The 17,910-nt window shown below is 40.1% G+C and overlaps 1 protein-coding gene across 2 annotated transcripts; it reads left to right on the top strand.

The window, feature by feature from the left end:
* The first annotated feature begins 76 nt into the window (after positions 1 to 76).
* LOC133474299 (nuclear receptor-binding protein-like) lies at positions 77 to 16,386 on the top strand. Of its 2 annotated transcripts, XM_061765865.1 has the most exons (18): positions 77 to 234; positions 566 to 929; positions 2,963 to 3,085; positions 3,180 to 3,281; positions 3,398 to 3,487; positions 7,948 to 7,988; positions 8,075 to 8,169; positions 8,865 to 8,948; positions 10,191 to 10,249; positions 10,336 to 10,434; positions 11,369 to 11,501; positions 11,707 to 11,797; positions 11,979 to 12,029; positions 12,714 to 12,849; positions 12,940 to 12,993; positions 13,132 to 13,195; positions 14,761 to 14,816; positions 15,720 to 16,386. In XM_061765865.1, exons 2-18 carry the CDS (start codon positions 705 to 707, stop codon positions 15,819 to 15,821), a joined length of 1,605 nt encoding a protein of 534 aa, XP_061621849.1. In that variant the 5' UTR covers positions 77 to 234; positions 566 to 704; the 3' UTR covers positions 15,822 to 16,386. The 2 variants fall into 2 exon arrangements, with proteins under 2 accessions (XP_061621849.1, XP_061621848.1); XM_061765864.1 differs by having other exon boundaries at positions 12,714 to 12,993.
* The last annotated feature ends 1,524 nt before the right edge of the window (positions 16,387 to 17,910 follow it).

Below are 17,910 nucleotides of genomic sequence, written 5' to 3'. Positions count from 1 at the left end.
GCCGTGTGACGTGTTGTCTGCGTGCTGCTTGCGCAAAGATGTGCTCCTCAAGTGCTGCCTGCCCCTCCCACTCGTGTCTGCCTGCCTGCCTGCCACAGGAGGACACTTGAAAACCACCAGCAAGTCGTCTAAATGTCTCTTTTTTTGCTACTTTTGCTGCCTTTTCACCGGCTTTTCCAAGAACATGTAACCCCCCCGCACCACTGAACGTGGCGTCGACTTCGTGCTTACACGGTAAACTCTGTCGTGTGCGGCGTTCTAATGTCATCCTCGCGATATGTTTATTTACCTGTTACTAGCTTGTTAGCTGTGAAAGTTAGCGAAGAAGTGTGAAGACACGACGTCTTTTAACGACGAACGTGGACGCGAGCGAGCAGACCGGTAGTGAAAGTCGTAAAGTGTGTACAAGCGAAGAACATATCTGTTGTGTTTGAGCAAAACTCGTTCTTTTCGCTCAGCTATCTTAAAAGGACAGCCAGAGAAGGACTAAGAGTCAAGGCTGTGTGTTGTTGTTGTTGCCTTTTCCTTCTGAAGTATTCCCACTTTAACCTAACTGTCTTTGCAGCCTCCAGGGATCTAAAGGCTAGCCTTGTGAGAAGATGGACGTGTGAGGAACTCAAAGCACGAGTCCCGCCGTCCGTCACTCGCACAGCTCAGTCGCAGGAGCGGAGAGGAGGACAGCCCAGCCTGGGGGAAGTGGTGCCATGATTGCAGAGGCAGAGTGGAAAGGACCCACGGCCGCTGAGGACAACAAAACCGAGTCCGCGGCGGCGGGGGGGCACGTGACTTGCAATGCTCATCAGGTACCAAGCGGGGCCTCCGCCCAGCCCCCTGGCTCCACCACCACTGAGGATGAGGATGAAAGTGAAGACGAGTCCGACATCCTTGAGGAGAGTCCCTGCGGCCGCTGGCAGAAGCGCAGAGAGGAGGTAAGACTCTATCTTGGCTGGACGGACGAAAAGGCGAATAGATGGACGATAGGTAGACGCAGGGGCGATCCGAGCTTTCACGGGACCCTGTGCAAACCCCCGTTTGGTGCCCTCTCACCACCCCACATGCACAGATGGAAAACAAACATGTCATTACTTCAACTGTCAATACAGTAGTATCAATAAACAATAAAACACAGGGCCCAATTAATTGCACTTTTGAGTATTTTTACAGTCAAAGCCGCACTCAAGTCATTTTTGTGTTTTGTTTCTAAATACGTTAAAAATGTTTGAAGGTATGTGCTGGAAAAGTGAAAAGAATGAGAACAATTAACAGAAAGTATTCTGGCCCCATTAAATTTTTCACTCTTTGTTATATTGCAGCCATTTGCTAAAATCGTTTAAGTTAAGCTTTTTTCCTCTTTAATGTACACACAGCACCCCATATTGACAGAAAAAAACGGAATTGTTGAAATGTTTTCAGATTTATTAAAAAAGAAAAACTGAAATATCACACAGCCATAAGTATTCAGACTGTTTGCTCAGTATTTAGTAAAAGCACCCTTTTGAGCTAATACAGCCATGAGTCTTTTTGGGAATGATGCAAAGTTTTTCACACCTGGATTTGGATATCCTCTGCCATTCCTCCTTGCAGATCCTTTCCAGTTCTGTTAGGTTGGATGGTGAATGTTGGTGGACAGCCATTTTCAGGTCTCTCCAGAGATGCTCAATTGGGTTTAAGTCAGGGCTCTCAGTCACAGAGTTGTTCTGAAGCCACGTTATTTTATTCGTTAGTTTAGCTGTGTGGTTAGGGTTATTGTCTTGTTGGAAGGTGAACCTTTGGCCCAGACTGAGGTCCTGACCACTCTGGAGAAGGTTTTCATCCAGGATATCCCTGTATTTGGCCGCATTCATCTTTCCTTCGATTGCAACCAGTCTCCCTGTCCCTGCAGCTGAAAAACACCCCCACAGCATGATGCTGCCACCACCATGCTTCACTGTTGGGACTGTGTTGGACAGGTGATGAGCAGTGCCTGGTTTTCTCCACACATGCCGCTTAGAATTAAGGCCAAAAAGTTCCATCTTGGTCTCATCCGACCAGAGAATCTTATTTCTCACCATCTTGGAGTCCTTCAGGTGTTTTTTAGCAAACTCCACAATTCTGTCTCTGAGCTCTTCAGGCAGGTCCTTTGACCTCATAATTCTCATTTGCTCTTACATGCACTGTGAGCTGTAAGGTCTTATGTAGACAGGTGTGTGGCTTAGCTAATCAAGTCCAATCAGTATAATCAAACACAGCTGGACTCCAATGAAGGTGTAGAACAATCTCAAGGATGATCAGAAGAAATGGACAGCATCAGAGTTAAATATGAGTGTCGCAGCAAAGGCTCTGAATACGTATCGCTTTGTGATATTTCAGTTTTTCTTTTTTAATAAATCTGCAAACATTTCAACAATTCTGTTTTTTTGTGTCAATATGGGGTGCTTTGTGTACATTAATGAGGGGGAAAATGAACTTAAATGATTTTAGCAAATGGCTGAAATATAACAAAGAGTGAAACATGTAAGGGGGTCTGAATACTTTCCGTACCCACTGTAGTACGGAGTTGTTGAGATGTAACTTAAAACTGTTTTTCGCCATCTCAGCTTCCTGGATTTTTTTGGACGCGGCTAAAAACAAACGCTGTGAAGAAAGCAGACTGGGGCATTTACTTTCTGGAATGAGGCCACAAACATATGAAGACACAACCATTATCGTTCATACCTATTGACAATTTAGAGCAGGGCTGTTGAAACCTTTGTGCTCGAGGTCCGGACTTAATTTTTTAAATGGACAGGTCATTCATAGATCAAGTAAAATGTATATAAAATACTATATGTATTTTCATGTTAAAAGTATTATTTCCAATTAATGTAATTGTAATAGTTGACCAATCATTTATCAACACAAAAACATTTCTTTTATCCATGTATTGTGGTTATTGTTGTTGTCATGCAGTTAAAATCGAATATTGTGATTGATTTATTCTTAGGTGAATCAGCGAAATGTTCCCGGGATAGACACGGCATACTTGGCCATGGATACCGAGGAAGGGGTGGAGGTGGTGTGGAATGAAGTCATGTTCTCAGAAAGGAAGAACTTCAAGCTGCTGGAGGTCAGGCCTCGTATCACATCAAATAAATAATTGGGTACAACGGGTCAATTGTTAGTGGTGATTTGTTTACTTTATATTTGCACGATGTGTTCAGGAGAAGGTCGAGGCTGTTTTTGATAACCTGATCCATTTAGATCATGCCAATATTGTCAAGTTCCACAAGTACTGGATTGACACCAAGGAGAACCGGGCCCGGGTGAGTCGTGCCAACTGAATACACGTTTTAGTGTCTTCATTGATAGATATTTTATTCTTATATTCTATATATATTCTTCATCAACATTTTCATACAAGCACCACTTCTTCTCTTAGGTGATTTTCATTACTGAGTACATGTCATCGGGAAGTTTAAAGCAGTTTCTGAAGAAGACCAAAAAGAATCACAAGGCCATGAATGAAAAGGTATAACTGATTGTGAATTTGTCATTTAAAAAAAAAAAAGTGCTATCTAATGAAACAATGCAATAATTCAGCAGGTATAACAAATGCAGGAAAAATGGTTGAACCTTGAGGATAAGTGTGTTCAACTTTTGGCACAGCCCACATTTAAACTTTGTTTGGTGCACCTTAGGAATTAAGGAATTGGAACACAAAGACTGGGATGGAAACCAATTTTGGGGTGCAGGAGCACTTGTTAATTTGTGCTGGATAGGGGTCTGTCTCAGTGCAAGCACAGACATATTTCCACCCATTACACTGTATGTGCAATATAGTTAAAACCAAATATTTGCATACACTATATAGAAGGACAGACTTTTTTTCTTCTCACTGTCTGATATGAAATCAGACTAAACATTTCCTGTTTTAGGTGAGTTAGGATTACCAAAATTATTACTATTTGCTAAATGCCTGAATATTGAGAGGATTTCTTTGGGGGGGACAATTTTTCATTACTTTCTTCAAAATCAAAAGTTGAATTGTGGATAATGAAACACTCTTAACAGCTTCCGCCAGCATCTTCGCAAGGTCTTTGATTTTTTTCTTGGGTTGAAATGGATATTTCAGACCAAAGCACATTTATCTCTGGAACACAGAACCCATCTCCTTCCTAGGCCTGTCACAATAATTACTATATCGACTTATCGTTCGTTAAATAAAATGGACACGCTAGTTTTTTCCGGACTCCATAAATTGTCATTTGCATGCATGTTTGTTTACTGCTTCTTTCCCTCTCCTGTCAACTTTCTTCTCACTGTGGGAGGCTGGACTCACACCCACACACGTGCTCATACAGACACACACAGAGACAGACAGGACGGCTGTGGACATCGTTGAAGCAGAGCGAGAGAAGGAAATAGCATGCTCAAAGCTTAGTTTTACGACGGCTGTAGTTGTACAGTTATAGAAAGTTGAGCGGCACAAATAGAATTAGTTCCAAATCCGAATGCCGCAGCAACTGTGTGAGAACATTTTGGATTCAAGCCAGATGAATGTGGCGAGCCCGTATGTCAAATTTGTATGAAAGTCGCAACAAAAACTGGCAACATAACAAACCCCGGAGTCCATTTAAAACACAACCATCCCACCTATGCAATTTAGAATGCCTTTTCCCCTAAAATGCAAATATCAACGTGACAGTGCAACATGGCGCACAGTCACAGGTAGCTTTACTTGCTTTATAGTGAAAGAAATGCAGCCATTCAACACTGTTGAGAAGCCAGCATTTAAAGAAATGTTGCAGACTTTTGATAGGCAGTGTGAATCTTTATGCAAAACAGGTTACTTTGATCTGCTTTTTGGTATGTTATTTGTTGTTACTGTTACCAAATTAATGTTGTTACTTTGCACTTTTTTTTTCATACCAACTGGAAACTTGATTGGCTGTATATTGCCTGTTAAGGTATTAATGACTCTCTATACCACTTTGCCAAATGTTTACTATTTGTTTAAAGTATATCCATCCATCCCGTTTCTGTACCGCTTCTCCTCACTAGGGTCGCGGGCGTGCTGGAGCCTATCCCAGCTATCATCGGGCAGGAGGCGGGGTACACCCTGAACTGGTTGCCAGCCAATCGCAGGGCACATACAAACAAACAATCATTCGCACTCACATTCACACCTACGGGCAATTTAGAGTCACCAATTCATGCATGTTTTTGGGATGTGGGAGTAAACCGGAAAACCCACGCAGGCACGAGGAGAACATGCAAACTCCACACAGACGGGGCCGGGGATTGAACCCGGGTCCTCAGAACTGTGAGGCTGACGCTCTAACCAGTCGCCCACCGTGCTGCCTGTTTAAAGTATATATAATTATTATAATGATATTTTTGTGAACAGAGCCTGAGTCTTTCATTTATATTTTTTATTTATATAAGATGTTTATTATTCTACATTTCAATGCCAATGTTCAATATTGTTGAGCATAAAATGCTCTTATAAAGTATTGGAACGGCAAGGTCGATTCCTTAATTTTTGTTGTATACTGAAGACATTTGGGTTTCAAATCAAAAGATGAATATGAGACAAAGGTCATCGTATTTACGTGTAGATGTGTTAAACAACTCAGGACAGAGCACCTTTTGTTTGAAACCGTCCACTTGTCAAGTGAGCAAAATTATTGGAACAGACATTAAATTAACTCAAAGTAAGTTCAGGGTGTACCCTGCCTCCTGCCCGATGATAGCTGGGATAGGCTCCAGCACGCCCGCGACCCTAGTGAGGAGAAGCGGCTCAGAAAATGGATGGATGGATGGATGGATAAATAATATTTAATATTTGGTGGCATAACCCTTACTTGGAATAACTGCATCAAGCCTGTGACCCATTGACTTTACCAGACTGTTGCATTCTTCATTTGAAATGCTTTTCCAGGCCTTTACTGCAGCCTCTTTCAGTTCTTGTTTGTTTCTGGGGGTTTCTCCATTCAGTCTCCTCTTCAGGAGGTAAAATCCATGCTCTATTTGGTAAAGGTCCGGTGATTGACTTGGCCAGTCTAAGACTTTCCACTTTTTCCCCCTGATGAAGTCCTTTGTTGTGTTGGCAGTGTTTTGGTTCATTGTCTTGTTGCATGATGAAGCTTCTCCCGATTAGTTTGAATACGTTTTTCTGTAAATTGCCAGACAAAATGGTTTTGTAGACTTCAAACTTCATTCTGCTGCCACCATCATGAGTTACATCGTCAATAAAGACCTGTGAACCCATTCCAGAAGCAGCCATGCAAGCCCAAGCCATGACATTACCTCCATGATGCTTCACATATAAGCTTGTGTGTCTTGGATCATTAGCTGAGCCTTTCTTTCTCCATACTTTGGCCCTTCTATCACTTTGGTAGAGGTTCATCTTGGTCTCATCAGTAAAACGTCTGTGGCTCATCTCTGTACAACTTTGCAAAATCCAATCTGACCTTCCGATTCTTTTTGCTGATGAGTGGTTTGCATCTAGTGGTATAACCTGCATATTTCTTCTCTCAAAGTCTTCTTCGAACAGTGGATTGTGATACCTTCAGCCCTGCCCTGTGGAGGTTGGCAGTGATGTCACTGACTGTTGTCTTTGGGGTTTCTTCAGAGCTCTCACAATGTTTATGTCATCAACTGCTGTTGATACCCTTGGCCGACCTGTTCGATGTCTGTTGCTCAGTACACCAGTAGTTTCTTTCTTTTTCAGGACATTCCAAATTGTTGTATTGGCTGCGCCCAATGTTTGTGCATAGCTCTGATCAATTTTCCCTCTTCTCTCAGCTTCAAAATGCTTTTCTTTTCTCCCATAGACAGCGCTCTGGTCTTCATGTTTGCTTAACAGCAAATGCAGTTTTTACAGAAACACAACGCCAATAACAAGTACTATTTAATGTTCAAGCAATCAATCTGAAAGGCAACACCTGAGCAACTAGAAACACCCATCAGGCACATGTTCCAATACTTTTGCTCACTTGAAAAGTGGGTGGGTTCAAACAAAAGGTGCTTTGTCCAGATTTGTTTAACACACCTAGATGTAAATACCATGAAATAAAAGCTGGCATTCTGAAATTCGGTCTCATATTCATCTTTTGATCTGAAACCCAAATGTCTTAAGTATACAACAAAAACAAAGGAATTGACCTTGCCTTTCCAATACTTTTGAAGGGGACTCTGTGTGTGTTTGTGTGTGTGTGTGATACACGCACACGCATTATATCAGTGGCATAAAAAAACAATACTTTCGTTTATCGGGATAGTTTCTGGGAAAATATATCGTCCTGGCACAATCAGCCATCTGGAAATTGCACCCATGATGAACCAGACTTGTGTCCAGAATTCTCTTCCTGATAATCTTATCTGATTTCTTTTGATTATTTTTTCCCCCCCCTGATGTTACACAAAGTAGCAGTGTGTTTCAGGTGTGCCTAGTTCAAATACATCCATAGGTGTGTCTCTAACTGAAATGTTGTCAGTAATCTCATCAGAAGCTTCCAAACAAATTACATCCTCCTTTGGATTTTCCCAAATTCTTTAAAGACATTAGTAATCTTACTGTATTTATGACTTTTAAGAAAGTAAAAAAAAATCCTCTTATTATTCTGGCATTTAGCAAATAGAAATGATTTTGGTAATCCTAATTGACCTAAAACAGGAAAAGTTTAGTCTTATTTCATGTCAGACTTGAGGGAGGAAAAGGGTATGTGTCCATATATAGTGCATGTAAATATCTGGTTTCAACTGTATACACAGTGCAGTGATTTTAAGGAGCTATGCTTTTTTTTTCACAATTTAACACAGTTCCCATGTTTTTATATTATATCCAAATCCTAATTTAAGAAGCTTACATTCTTTTGGGTTAAAGTGATACATTGGAGATTTTGTGTGTGATTTTGTGCAGTGGTGCACGCTAGATATAAACCATATTGAAAACAAGCCTTTTCATCGTGTGTGTGCTCCTGACAGGCTTGGAAGAGATGGTGCACACACATCCTGTCAGCTCTCAGGTTGGTCACATGCTCCTCCATTATCATGGTCACATGCACGCAGAGGGAAATAATGTACATGAGTTTTTGTGGTCATTGTCCTGCAGTTATCTCCACTCATGTGATCCCCCCATCATCCACGGCAACCTGACTTGTGACACCATCTTCATCCAGCACAATGGCCTAATCAAGATCGGGTCAGGTACTTTAAAAAAAGAAGAAAAAAAAGTCACCAGTTTCATGCTCTTGAGTTTGTTTTCACACCAAGTGACACTCAGTTTTCAGTAGTTGCAAGACAATCCTTCACATTGATTGTCACTCCATACTTATGTAATTAGAAAATCTATTTTAAACAGGGGCGGCACGGTGGCCGACTGGTTAGAGCGTCAGCCTCACAGTTCTGAGGTGCGGGGTTCAATCCCCGTCCCCGCCTGTGTGGAGTTTGCATGTTCTCCCCGTGCCTGCATGGGTTTTCTCCGGGCACTCCGGTTTCCTACCACATCCCAAAAACATGCATTAATTGGAGACTCTAAATTGCCCGTAGGCATGACTGTGAGTGCGAATGGTTGTTTGTTTCAATGTTCCCTGTGATTGGCTGGCAACCAGTTCAGGGTGTACCCCGCCTCCTGCCCGATGACAGCTGGGATAGGCTCCAGCACGCCCGCGACCCTAGTGAGGAGAAGCGGCTCAGATAATGGATGGATGGATTTTAAACAGGGTACACAAACCACGTGTTCTACTTCAAAGACCTAGCTACTACTACAGCATGTGGATTTTCTACCCAACTCGATAAAAAGTTAACATTGATCCTCAACTTCTTGAATGGCAGAAACACTCTTTGTTATCGCTCACTTACGGATTCATAAACATATTTTTTAAATTCCTTCTTCTACTCAGTTGCTCCAGACATCATCAACAACCATGTGAAGACATGCCATGAAGAACAGAAGAACTTGCATTTCTTTGCCCCGGAATATGGAAGTAAGAGAAGACAAAAACCATATGTTTATAAAAAACAAAAAAAAACAAAAAAAACACTTCTGCTCTGTATAAACAACTGGCACAAAATGAGGGACAAAAAGTTCCTACAGTTGCGACAATAGAATAGAATGAAAACTGCAACTAATGATTATTTTAATAATTGATTATTCTGTTGGTTGTTTTTTTGATTAATCTGTGAATTAGATTTTTTTAAAACTTACATTTGCATCCTTTTCTTTAAAAAGAGGACATTATTTCAAATTGACAATGCAGAAAATGCACAAACATTGATTTTTTTGGTTTGGTCCGTAACGTCAGAAAATGTTTAATTGTTTTCCAAACTTAAAGATGTTTCCAAATGTTTTATTTTAATGAAGCACAAAGCTAATGAGTCTGCTTTATTATTATAATAAATTGCATTAATATTTACTGCTTTATTATTATAATCAATATAATTATTAATATTGAATGTTAAGAGGCTGAAAGTTCGAGGATTTGGACAAGTTTAAGTTAAACAAGGTCTAAACTTTTTATCAATTACCAAAAATCGATTAATTTGATATTATTTGTTGATTAATTGTTGCACCTCTAAATAGAATAGGCTTTGTTGTCGTTTTAGTGTGTTGCTGGGTTCTGTATAAAAGGCAAAGGCGGATAAATATGGGATCTTTTGTTTCAGCTCTGAAGTGATCTATTTGTGCGTTCTCTGTGTGAGAGGCTATTGCAAAACTTCTGCCTAACTCCACCAGCAGAGGGAGCTAGACACAGATATAACTTTTTGGGGATATACATGTTAAAATCCCTCAGTATGAAGTTCAACTCCTACTCTGCTATATATTTGTGTTGCATACCACACAGAGAAGCAGATAACTCACATGCAGACATTCAAGAAAGAGATGTCAGGCGGACAAGGGCACCTAAACAGTGCAGCACCTCTTCAGCTGGGGAGGTAGAGTTGGTGCCTTGCTCAAGAGCAACCTGACATTAGTCAAGAAGCAGACTAGCATTTCTCCAACATCTATTTAGCATTTTACATTTTGTCCGTAGTAAGACTAAACGTGTGACCCTCCATTTCCAAAGTCCAAGTTCCTGCAGATGAGTTAGTACAGCCCTAAATTGTGATAGACTAAATGAATTTACTGTCGCTGTGACAATGTCCGGACTATTCCTCCATCTCCCGCTTGGATTGTGGCGGACATTTTTGTCTCTTATTTTTTTTTTTTCCTTGATGTCTCTTTGCAGCTGTCACTGACATGAGCACAGCTGTAGACATCTACTCATTCGGCATGTGTGCCCTCGAGGTGCTGAAGTAACCCACAAACAGAATGAAACATGAGGCATGCTCAAGGCCAACACAATATGTTAATACACTATGCGTGCATTGCAGATGGCACTTTTGGAGATCCAAGGAAATGGCGAGTCTTCGTTTGTGTCTGAGGATGCCGTCAATACTGCCATAGAGCTGCTGGAGGACCCACTACAGAGGGTAAGGCCTTAACATTGTGTGAATGTACATAGACATTCCAGAACATATTGTATTTGTCCTACGACAGCTATGAAAATGTTTGTGCAACCTTGTTTCGAAAAGATGGACTGAACAACCCCATTGAAGTCACTAAGCAGCAATAACAACCATTTACTTCCTTTCTTTCTACATGCGTTTTAGTTTCGGCAGAAATCTTTTGCTATAGTTCCCTTTTTTTTCTTCGATTTAAATTTTTTTTAAACTTCGCCTCCTTTTCCTAAATTTTATACCCCACTACCTTTATGACTTCTGATTTTAAAATAACCATCCATTGCGCATAAAATGAAAATAATCAGATTAAGGGCAATTATGTAAAAATGCGATGAGGAGTGTACAGGGCAGGGACTAGTGGTTAGCACATCTGCCTGAGGTCCAGGGTTTGAATCCCTGCTGCAGCCTTCCTGTGTGGAGTTTGCTGGGTTTTCTACGGGTACTCTGGCTTCTGTCCACATTCCCGAAACATACATGGAAGGGCCTTTGAAGACTCTAAATTGTCCATAGGCATGAAATTGAGTGAGTGGTTGTTTGCTGTCTGCGATGCGACCCTAATGAGGACAAGCACTGTAGAAAATGGATGTATGGGTGAATGAATGGATAGAACAGCTTAGGTTTAGCATTGGGTCTGGATAACTTTACAAGCAGCATCTACCATAGCAAGCTTTGCTGACGTCAGTACTCAAGTATATTTGTATAGCCCTAAATCACAAAAGAGTCTCAAATGGCTTGAAAGGGCAACAGTTGACAAAGATCAATGACATCCCCTGATCTAACCCAAACCCCATTTGGGGAGAAAACAAGAAACTCAATCATACGTTTACACCAAGTTGCACTTTCTTCCCAAGGAAATGAAGGGCAACAATATTCTTTAGCAGATTTTGTGTTGTGTGCGTTTTAGGAGCTAATTCAGACGTGCCTGGATTGTGACCCATGTACAAGACCCACCGCCCGAGAGCTGCTCTTTAACAAGGCTCTGTTTGAAGTGCCACTACTGAAGCTGCTGGCTGCTCACTGTATTGTCAGTCATCAATGTAAGCCCTTGACACACGGACTATATGGTGTTTTGTTGTAGTAAAAAATAAACAACCATAGCATCTGGCTTCCGCCCAAGCAGCTGGTGTTGGAGCCATAGCAGATATTAGCATTTTTTCGTCATAATTCAGGCCCCAGTTGATAACATATGTTTGCAGAAAAGAGATATTGCAGATTGATTGTTGATGGTTTCCAATTGTCCAGACATGATCCCAGAGAACGCCCTGGAGGAGATAACCAAAAACATGGACCCGAATCTCATTATCGCTGACAAGAAAGATGTTGTTCAGCTCAAGTAAGAACACCAGTTCATGATCTTTATCATTGGCTGTAAAAATAATGGCAATGATTTAGCTGTCTTTTGTAAAGGCAGATAATCAGCTAATAATGCACTAAAACTATAAAAAATAAACTTCCTAACTATGCAAACAGATCCTTTATACATGTCTTTGTTTTGTTTGTTTTATTTCCTCTAGGCTCTCACAATTTCCTGCCTTGGAGCTTGATAAGTTCCTGGAGGATGTGCGGTAAGAAGAAAAGTCATTTTGTGATGAAAATGTATTGGTTTAATAAGATTATCTTGTTCAGGTTTTGGTTTACAAACGATGATGCTGTCTTGTTTCTCCACTTGGGGGCAGAAGTGATCCGTTTTGTGCAACTCTGTCCTTGTTATCCTCAAATGGTGCTCTGACTTTACACATTAACACAGGTACATATCAATACATATGAATGGTGTCAAAAGCTTAATTTAGTTGCCTAGTTCAATTCAAAAAAGTGAAACTCATATTATGGAGATGCACTACGCACATTTTTTTAGAAATATATACTGTATGTATAATTTGGATGATTATAGCTTACAGCAAATGAAAACCCCAAATTCACCATCTCTAAAAACTAGAATAATACATAACAAACAATCAAGAAACAATGAAAATTATGTTTTATGTAGAAACTACGCAGGAATTTGCCCTCTGAAAAGTATTTCCCCAAGTGTTTAATGAATCTAATATTTGAGTACTGAAATAAATGGATTTTTCTACCATATTCAAATTTATTGAGATGTACCTGTAAGCTTCACTGACTTGCACTCAGTTCGTTTTAGTTTCCTTTTGTATGTCACTTGTAATAGGTAGATACTTTACAGAGTTGTCTTTCTTCTGCATTGTCAAAGCCTTTGAAAGCCCATCTCTGTCCCCATCTCCCTCAATCAGAAACGGGATTTATCCCCTAACGGCGTTCGGCCTTCCCTCTCCGAAGCAGCCCCAAGAGCAGAATGGTAAATCTCCCATTGTGATTCCTTTGGTGAAGTCCCCCACACCTGAGCCTGCAGAGCTGGAGACACGGCGGGTGTGTATGACGCAGTGCATATTTCTGGATACGAGTGTGGAAGTAGGCATGAGAAGCAAATGTATTCACCTTTCTGTCTGCCTCCTTCAGGTCATTCATATGCAGTGCAGTGGTGAACTCATTGAGGAGGGACCCAAATATCATGTAAGTCTACATGCACATTTGTCAAGTTGGCAATGCATTTTCTCCAAAACAAGAAGTGTATAGGTTGTTTTCTTCTCCATACAAAAACGATAATCTCAGAATATTCTAATGTTGTCGAACATTCCATCTTTTTTTTAGCTGACATTGCTGCTGAAGCTGGAGGACAAGCTGAACAGACATCTAAGCTGTGACATGTTACCTCGTAAGATGAACACACACACATACACAAGCTAAATGCAACTTTATTTAACACAAAGCAAAGGATAGCTTGGATGTAAATAGAAGCTAAAATAATTACTGTTGGTGTTATAGTGGTTGGTTATGACACCATTGCTTATTAAAATGGTGCTCTCACATTTTTTCTCACTCAGTGTTAATATGGAGGATGTGTCCATATGTGTGCACTGAGGCATGTGTGAAAGCGAGCGTGAGATGCCTGACAGAGCGTGGTAACTTATTTTCAGCAGACTGCCTCCTACAGTAGATAGCGTGGCGGAATTATTTTACTTCTTGACCCAAGATTTTTTCATCTTTTAAAAACCCAAATTGAACCCATCTGTTTAGAGCATTATGTATGGTAAAAGCAAAGGTTCTAATCCATATACCCACATTTACGTATGTGACTTTCTGGTGGTGTTCCTGTGACAAATTGAATGGAAATGACAGAATAATGTATAACCTCGCAGTGTTAATGGTCAGAATAATAAATGTCGGTGCACACACAGGTATGTGTGATGTGTAACGTTACAACTAGTGTGTGAGGAGCTGGCCCTAAGTGTAGACTGCCACTGACAGGTGTCACCTCTTGTGTCAAAATCTGTCCATCTCTTCACAGCTTGCAGTTTCCTGTGTGTCACTGACACACTTGGACACTTGATCTCCTCGTGTCTTTCTCACACACTCTTGCTTTCTCACATTGCACGTCCACGCAAAGCCAAGCAGTTTTTGCTGTTTTTTTTTTTTTTTAACCGCCATTCACGATCTCAGGAGATGTTTTTGAAAGTGCTCCTCAGTAACAAGCTCATGGATCCCCTTCAATGTCCATGTATATTCCCAGCAGTTTTGTTCCTTTTGAAGTAAAAGCAATAGATTCATTCACCTTCTTTAATCGAATTTCATGTACAGGAATACAACAAAGGCTTATTAGTTTTTCTCCGTGTTTTAGTAAAACGAAAACTCACAAACACGTTTTATTGGACATATACTGTAGGTATGGTTTTGACTTAACCCAAGTGTTGTTCAAAAGTCTCACAACATTCTACGAGATCATAGAAATGTACTGCAGGCTCATCATGGGTCTTGAAATTGTTTAAAATGTTATCAACATTTTAAAGATTTGAGAAGTACTTGAAGTTTGGATAAATTGCTGTATAATTTATTTTAAAATATTCTAAAAAATCAAGCAAATTACTATGTAATTTTTGAGTGTTTTGAGTATTTATCTATTGCATTTTAATATTTGTAAAGCATTATAAATATGTTTCATAGTTTGCTTGTGAAATGTACATATACAAATTCTCTTATCACTAAAGATGTAAAGACAAGTTTCCACCTTTGCTATTTCAAGATTACAAAAATGGCTTTTCTTGGAGAATGTGTATGATGCCACAAGTCAAGACAGTAGAGTAGAGATAAAACATCCTTCTGTTTTGCAAATGTGGATTTTAGGTTTAAAAAAAACAACAACATCTGAGCAGGAATTTTGAACATATCCTAGTTGGGTGAAAGTGAAGTAACATGTTTACTAACTGCCGGTTTGGGTTGCAGATGAAAATGTTCAAGATTTGGCTGGCGAGTTGGTGCAACTGGGCTTCATCTGTGAGGTATGTGAACTTAGTGTGCTACTGTGAGGGGAAAACGACTGCTGACTCTGCTGCAAGCTCTGTTGTGTGGTCCACTTCAAGAACCTGATGCACAATTGCTATTGCATATATGTACACCCACCCACCCAGTCACAGTAATGTATTTTCAGTGCAGCACTGTGGGCAAGAGTGGATGGACTCTGTCTCCACATTTTCACATAGCAGTACACTTTGGTAAGTTCCATTGGTGAACGTTTGTAGATGAGTAGGTAGGGAAGGTACAAAAATGTTGGCCCGGTGTGATAAAGATGTTTAAAAGGTGTTTCTAGACATTGACGCATTGATTGGTCTACATAGAATAATCAGGAATGGAATGGATAGCACACAAACTGCATCATTTCTCAAACAGAACTCATCTTCTTGTAATAAACAGACGCACACCAAAAAGCAAGAACACAAAATGGTGAATTTCCTCAATTGTTGACTGTGTCGTTTTCTTGGTATTTGTTAAGTTAATAGGTGGTTAACTACAAAGGAGTATTATGGCCACACTGCCAAGAAGAAATTGTGGGAAAAGGTGTAATGTTTGTTTTGTTTTTAATCGAGAAAAAGTGCTGTTTTTCCCCCAAAGGGGGGAAAAAAGTATTGTACTGAAAGAAAAGTTGTAAATTGCAATATTGTGAAGACAAAAACGTATTTTTACGGGAATTGTGTTTTATTTCGTTTTTTATCAATAACTAAGTAGCAATTTTGTGACATAAAAGTAATTTGAAGAGAATAACGTTTATAGAGGAAAGGTCACAATATTATGGAAAAAAGTAATTTTATGAACCTCAGCAGTCCATATCTTAATGCAGGCATGCATTAATTTTTCCCAGAATTTATTTTATTTTTGTAATGATGATTCATGTGTTCTCTCCACAGATGGACCGAACCAAAATAGCTTCACTCCTTCAAGAAAGCTTCACTCAAGCTCTTAACCAGCACCATGTGCTCCAAAGCAAGTCTGTTACATTTTCCCCTTAAAAGCACTCAACATGCTGGATTTTCTTTCTTTTTGTAAATAATGAGTCTTAAGATTGAAATGTGACCAAAACAGTGTACGTTTCTGTTACATCAGGGAAGAACTTCACAAGTGCATTTAGAATGGACAGCAGGTGGAAGTCATGTGAGGTGTTCACATGTAATGTGTGGTTCAGAATGCAATATCTACCCAAAGACCAAATGATACCAAAGAAGCTAGGCTGGGCCTTTCTGCGTCGTCAATTCACGTAATTCCACCCATTGATTGATTGATTGTCATTGGTCTTTTTACATGACAGCACATTCCCAGCTGTTTGACCATCCTGTCAGGTTCAATGTAAAGTATTAGTCTCCCAACTGTAGTGCGGAAAGCAACAAACGTTAATGGCTGAATTCCTTGTTTAGCAAGCCTTTGGAACAAGAGCACGGTTGTGTTTTGACGTGCGTGTTGACAATCTTGCCGAGTTTCTGTTGACTGTAACTGTGAGAGGCTGTGAAGTCAGTGTTACTGGATTTCTCTTGTTCTTTGTTTTTATTTGTCGCTCCACTTTAAAAACCTCTCATCTCACTTTGCTTCTTTTGTCTTATTCGATGTTTTACCATTTTTACCGACAGTATTTTATTATTGTCTGTACCTTTTACACGGAAATCAGCTGCCATATACTGTTGTTAAAAAAGGCTTTTCCTAACATCCGTTTCATGATAGTTTCACGCATTTTATTTATGTTACAGTTATTGTGTTTAATGTGTGTTCCTCTCACTTAGTATGCTTTCACACCAGCATGGTAAGTATCTGAGCCACTTTGCAACTTTGCGTTGTTGGCTTTTGGCCTTAATTGCATGGCCGATGCACTTGAGTTGAATGACAATATTATACTGTACAGGTCTTGCCTTTGAAATGTTCTTGCCTTTGTGTCTTGGGAGCTTCTGCGTCTGCAAAGTCACATGACAAGCATCAAAAACACGGAAAACAGTACAGTCATAACAAGCCATCCTAATAACAAATTCTATTTTGTTGTCATTTCAAAACTATTTTTCCAATAGGAATCAATTATAAAGTAATCTGTCTCAGAGTCACTTGTACAGCTCAGTTGAAACAACTGTAATATGTGTAGTCTCCCTTAACTTTGTGACAGAATATACAGTATATCGTTCTTTTTATTACCATTCTCAACTTGTTGAGTTAGCCGTAATGTACCGAGCAACCTGGACAGAGATGCATGTATGGGGGGGGGAAGAGGACATGGCTAATTTGCACAAGAGACTGCGCTGCCACAGGCCGATGGCTCAGGCGGCGTGGGTCCGGTTTTGTCATTGTTACCTTTAAAAAATTCCTTTCCTGTGTACATTCCAATCTTCTTTTGTTTTCAGCAATATTGTACTGAGCAGCCAGGACGCAGATACATGTAGCACTTTCCAACATCGCACATCTGGTTCCGATCACCACCACTTGTACCCTTCTGTGGTGACATCGCCCAAAATTATAATCCACAATGCCAAAAAATATACTGCACTTTTTAGAGTTTAGATCTTAGGATTCTTACTGAGCTGAAGTCTCATAATGAATCCACCTCCCAGGTTTTAGTGCAAGTCATTCCCCAGAAAATGTTGGTCGAATTCCAAACAGTCTGACCAGAACATTTGATTTTAGTGGTTCCATTGTAGGTGCAAGAGCTCATATTGATGAACCCATCCAGTCCAACAACACATAATTAGCCAGTAGATAGACACAAAAGTGCATCATGAGTACTTGGAGTAAGATTACGTATAACAAAATGAATCTGTGTGTATTGATGGTGTTGAACTGGTTATTTTTTTCCTCCAAAGGTTGTATTTGGATTTTGTTTATGACAAAAATGTCGTCATGTTTTTGATAAGTGCATGTTGACTGAATGTGCAAAGTACGACTGCTCTTAAATAAATGGGTGAAATCTACTCTTTGTTTGTTACATTTAGTGCACCAATACAATGGCCCCGAAATTTGAGGATATCCCACAATAAATAACTGATCAATCATGCATTTAGTGGCTACAACATTACAGCGGATCCTCTGTTTACGATGGAGTTCAGTTTATACGGCGGCAGCATCACC

This window comes from Phyllopteryx taeniolatus, chromosome 2 (assembly GCF_024500385.1).
Source record: "Phyllopteryx taeniolatus isolate TA_2022b chromosome 2, UOR_Ptae_1.2, whole genome shotgun sequence".
NCBI classification, from domain to species: Eukaryota; Metazoa; Chordata; class Actinopteri; order Syngnathiformes; family Syngnathidae; genus Phyllopteryx; species Phyllopteryx taeniolatus.
Note: the sequence above shows the minus strand (reverse complement) of the source record. Positions and strands in the feature narration are given on the sequence as shown.

Coding starts and splice junctions, on each gene's coding strand:
- LOC133474299 (XM_061765864.1), top strand. CDS start 705: ATGATTGCAGAGGCAGAGTGGAAAGGACCCACGGCCGCTGAGGACAAC. Junction 10,435..11,368: donor TGGAGGACCCACTACAGAGG/GTAAGGCCTTAA, acceptor TGTGCGTTTTAG/GAGCTAATTCAGACGTGCCT. Junction 11,502..11,706: donor CTGTATTGTCAGTCATCAAT/GTAAGCCCTTGA, acceptor CCAATTGTCCAG/ACATGATCCCAGAGAACGCC.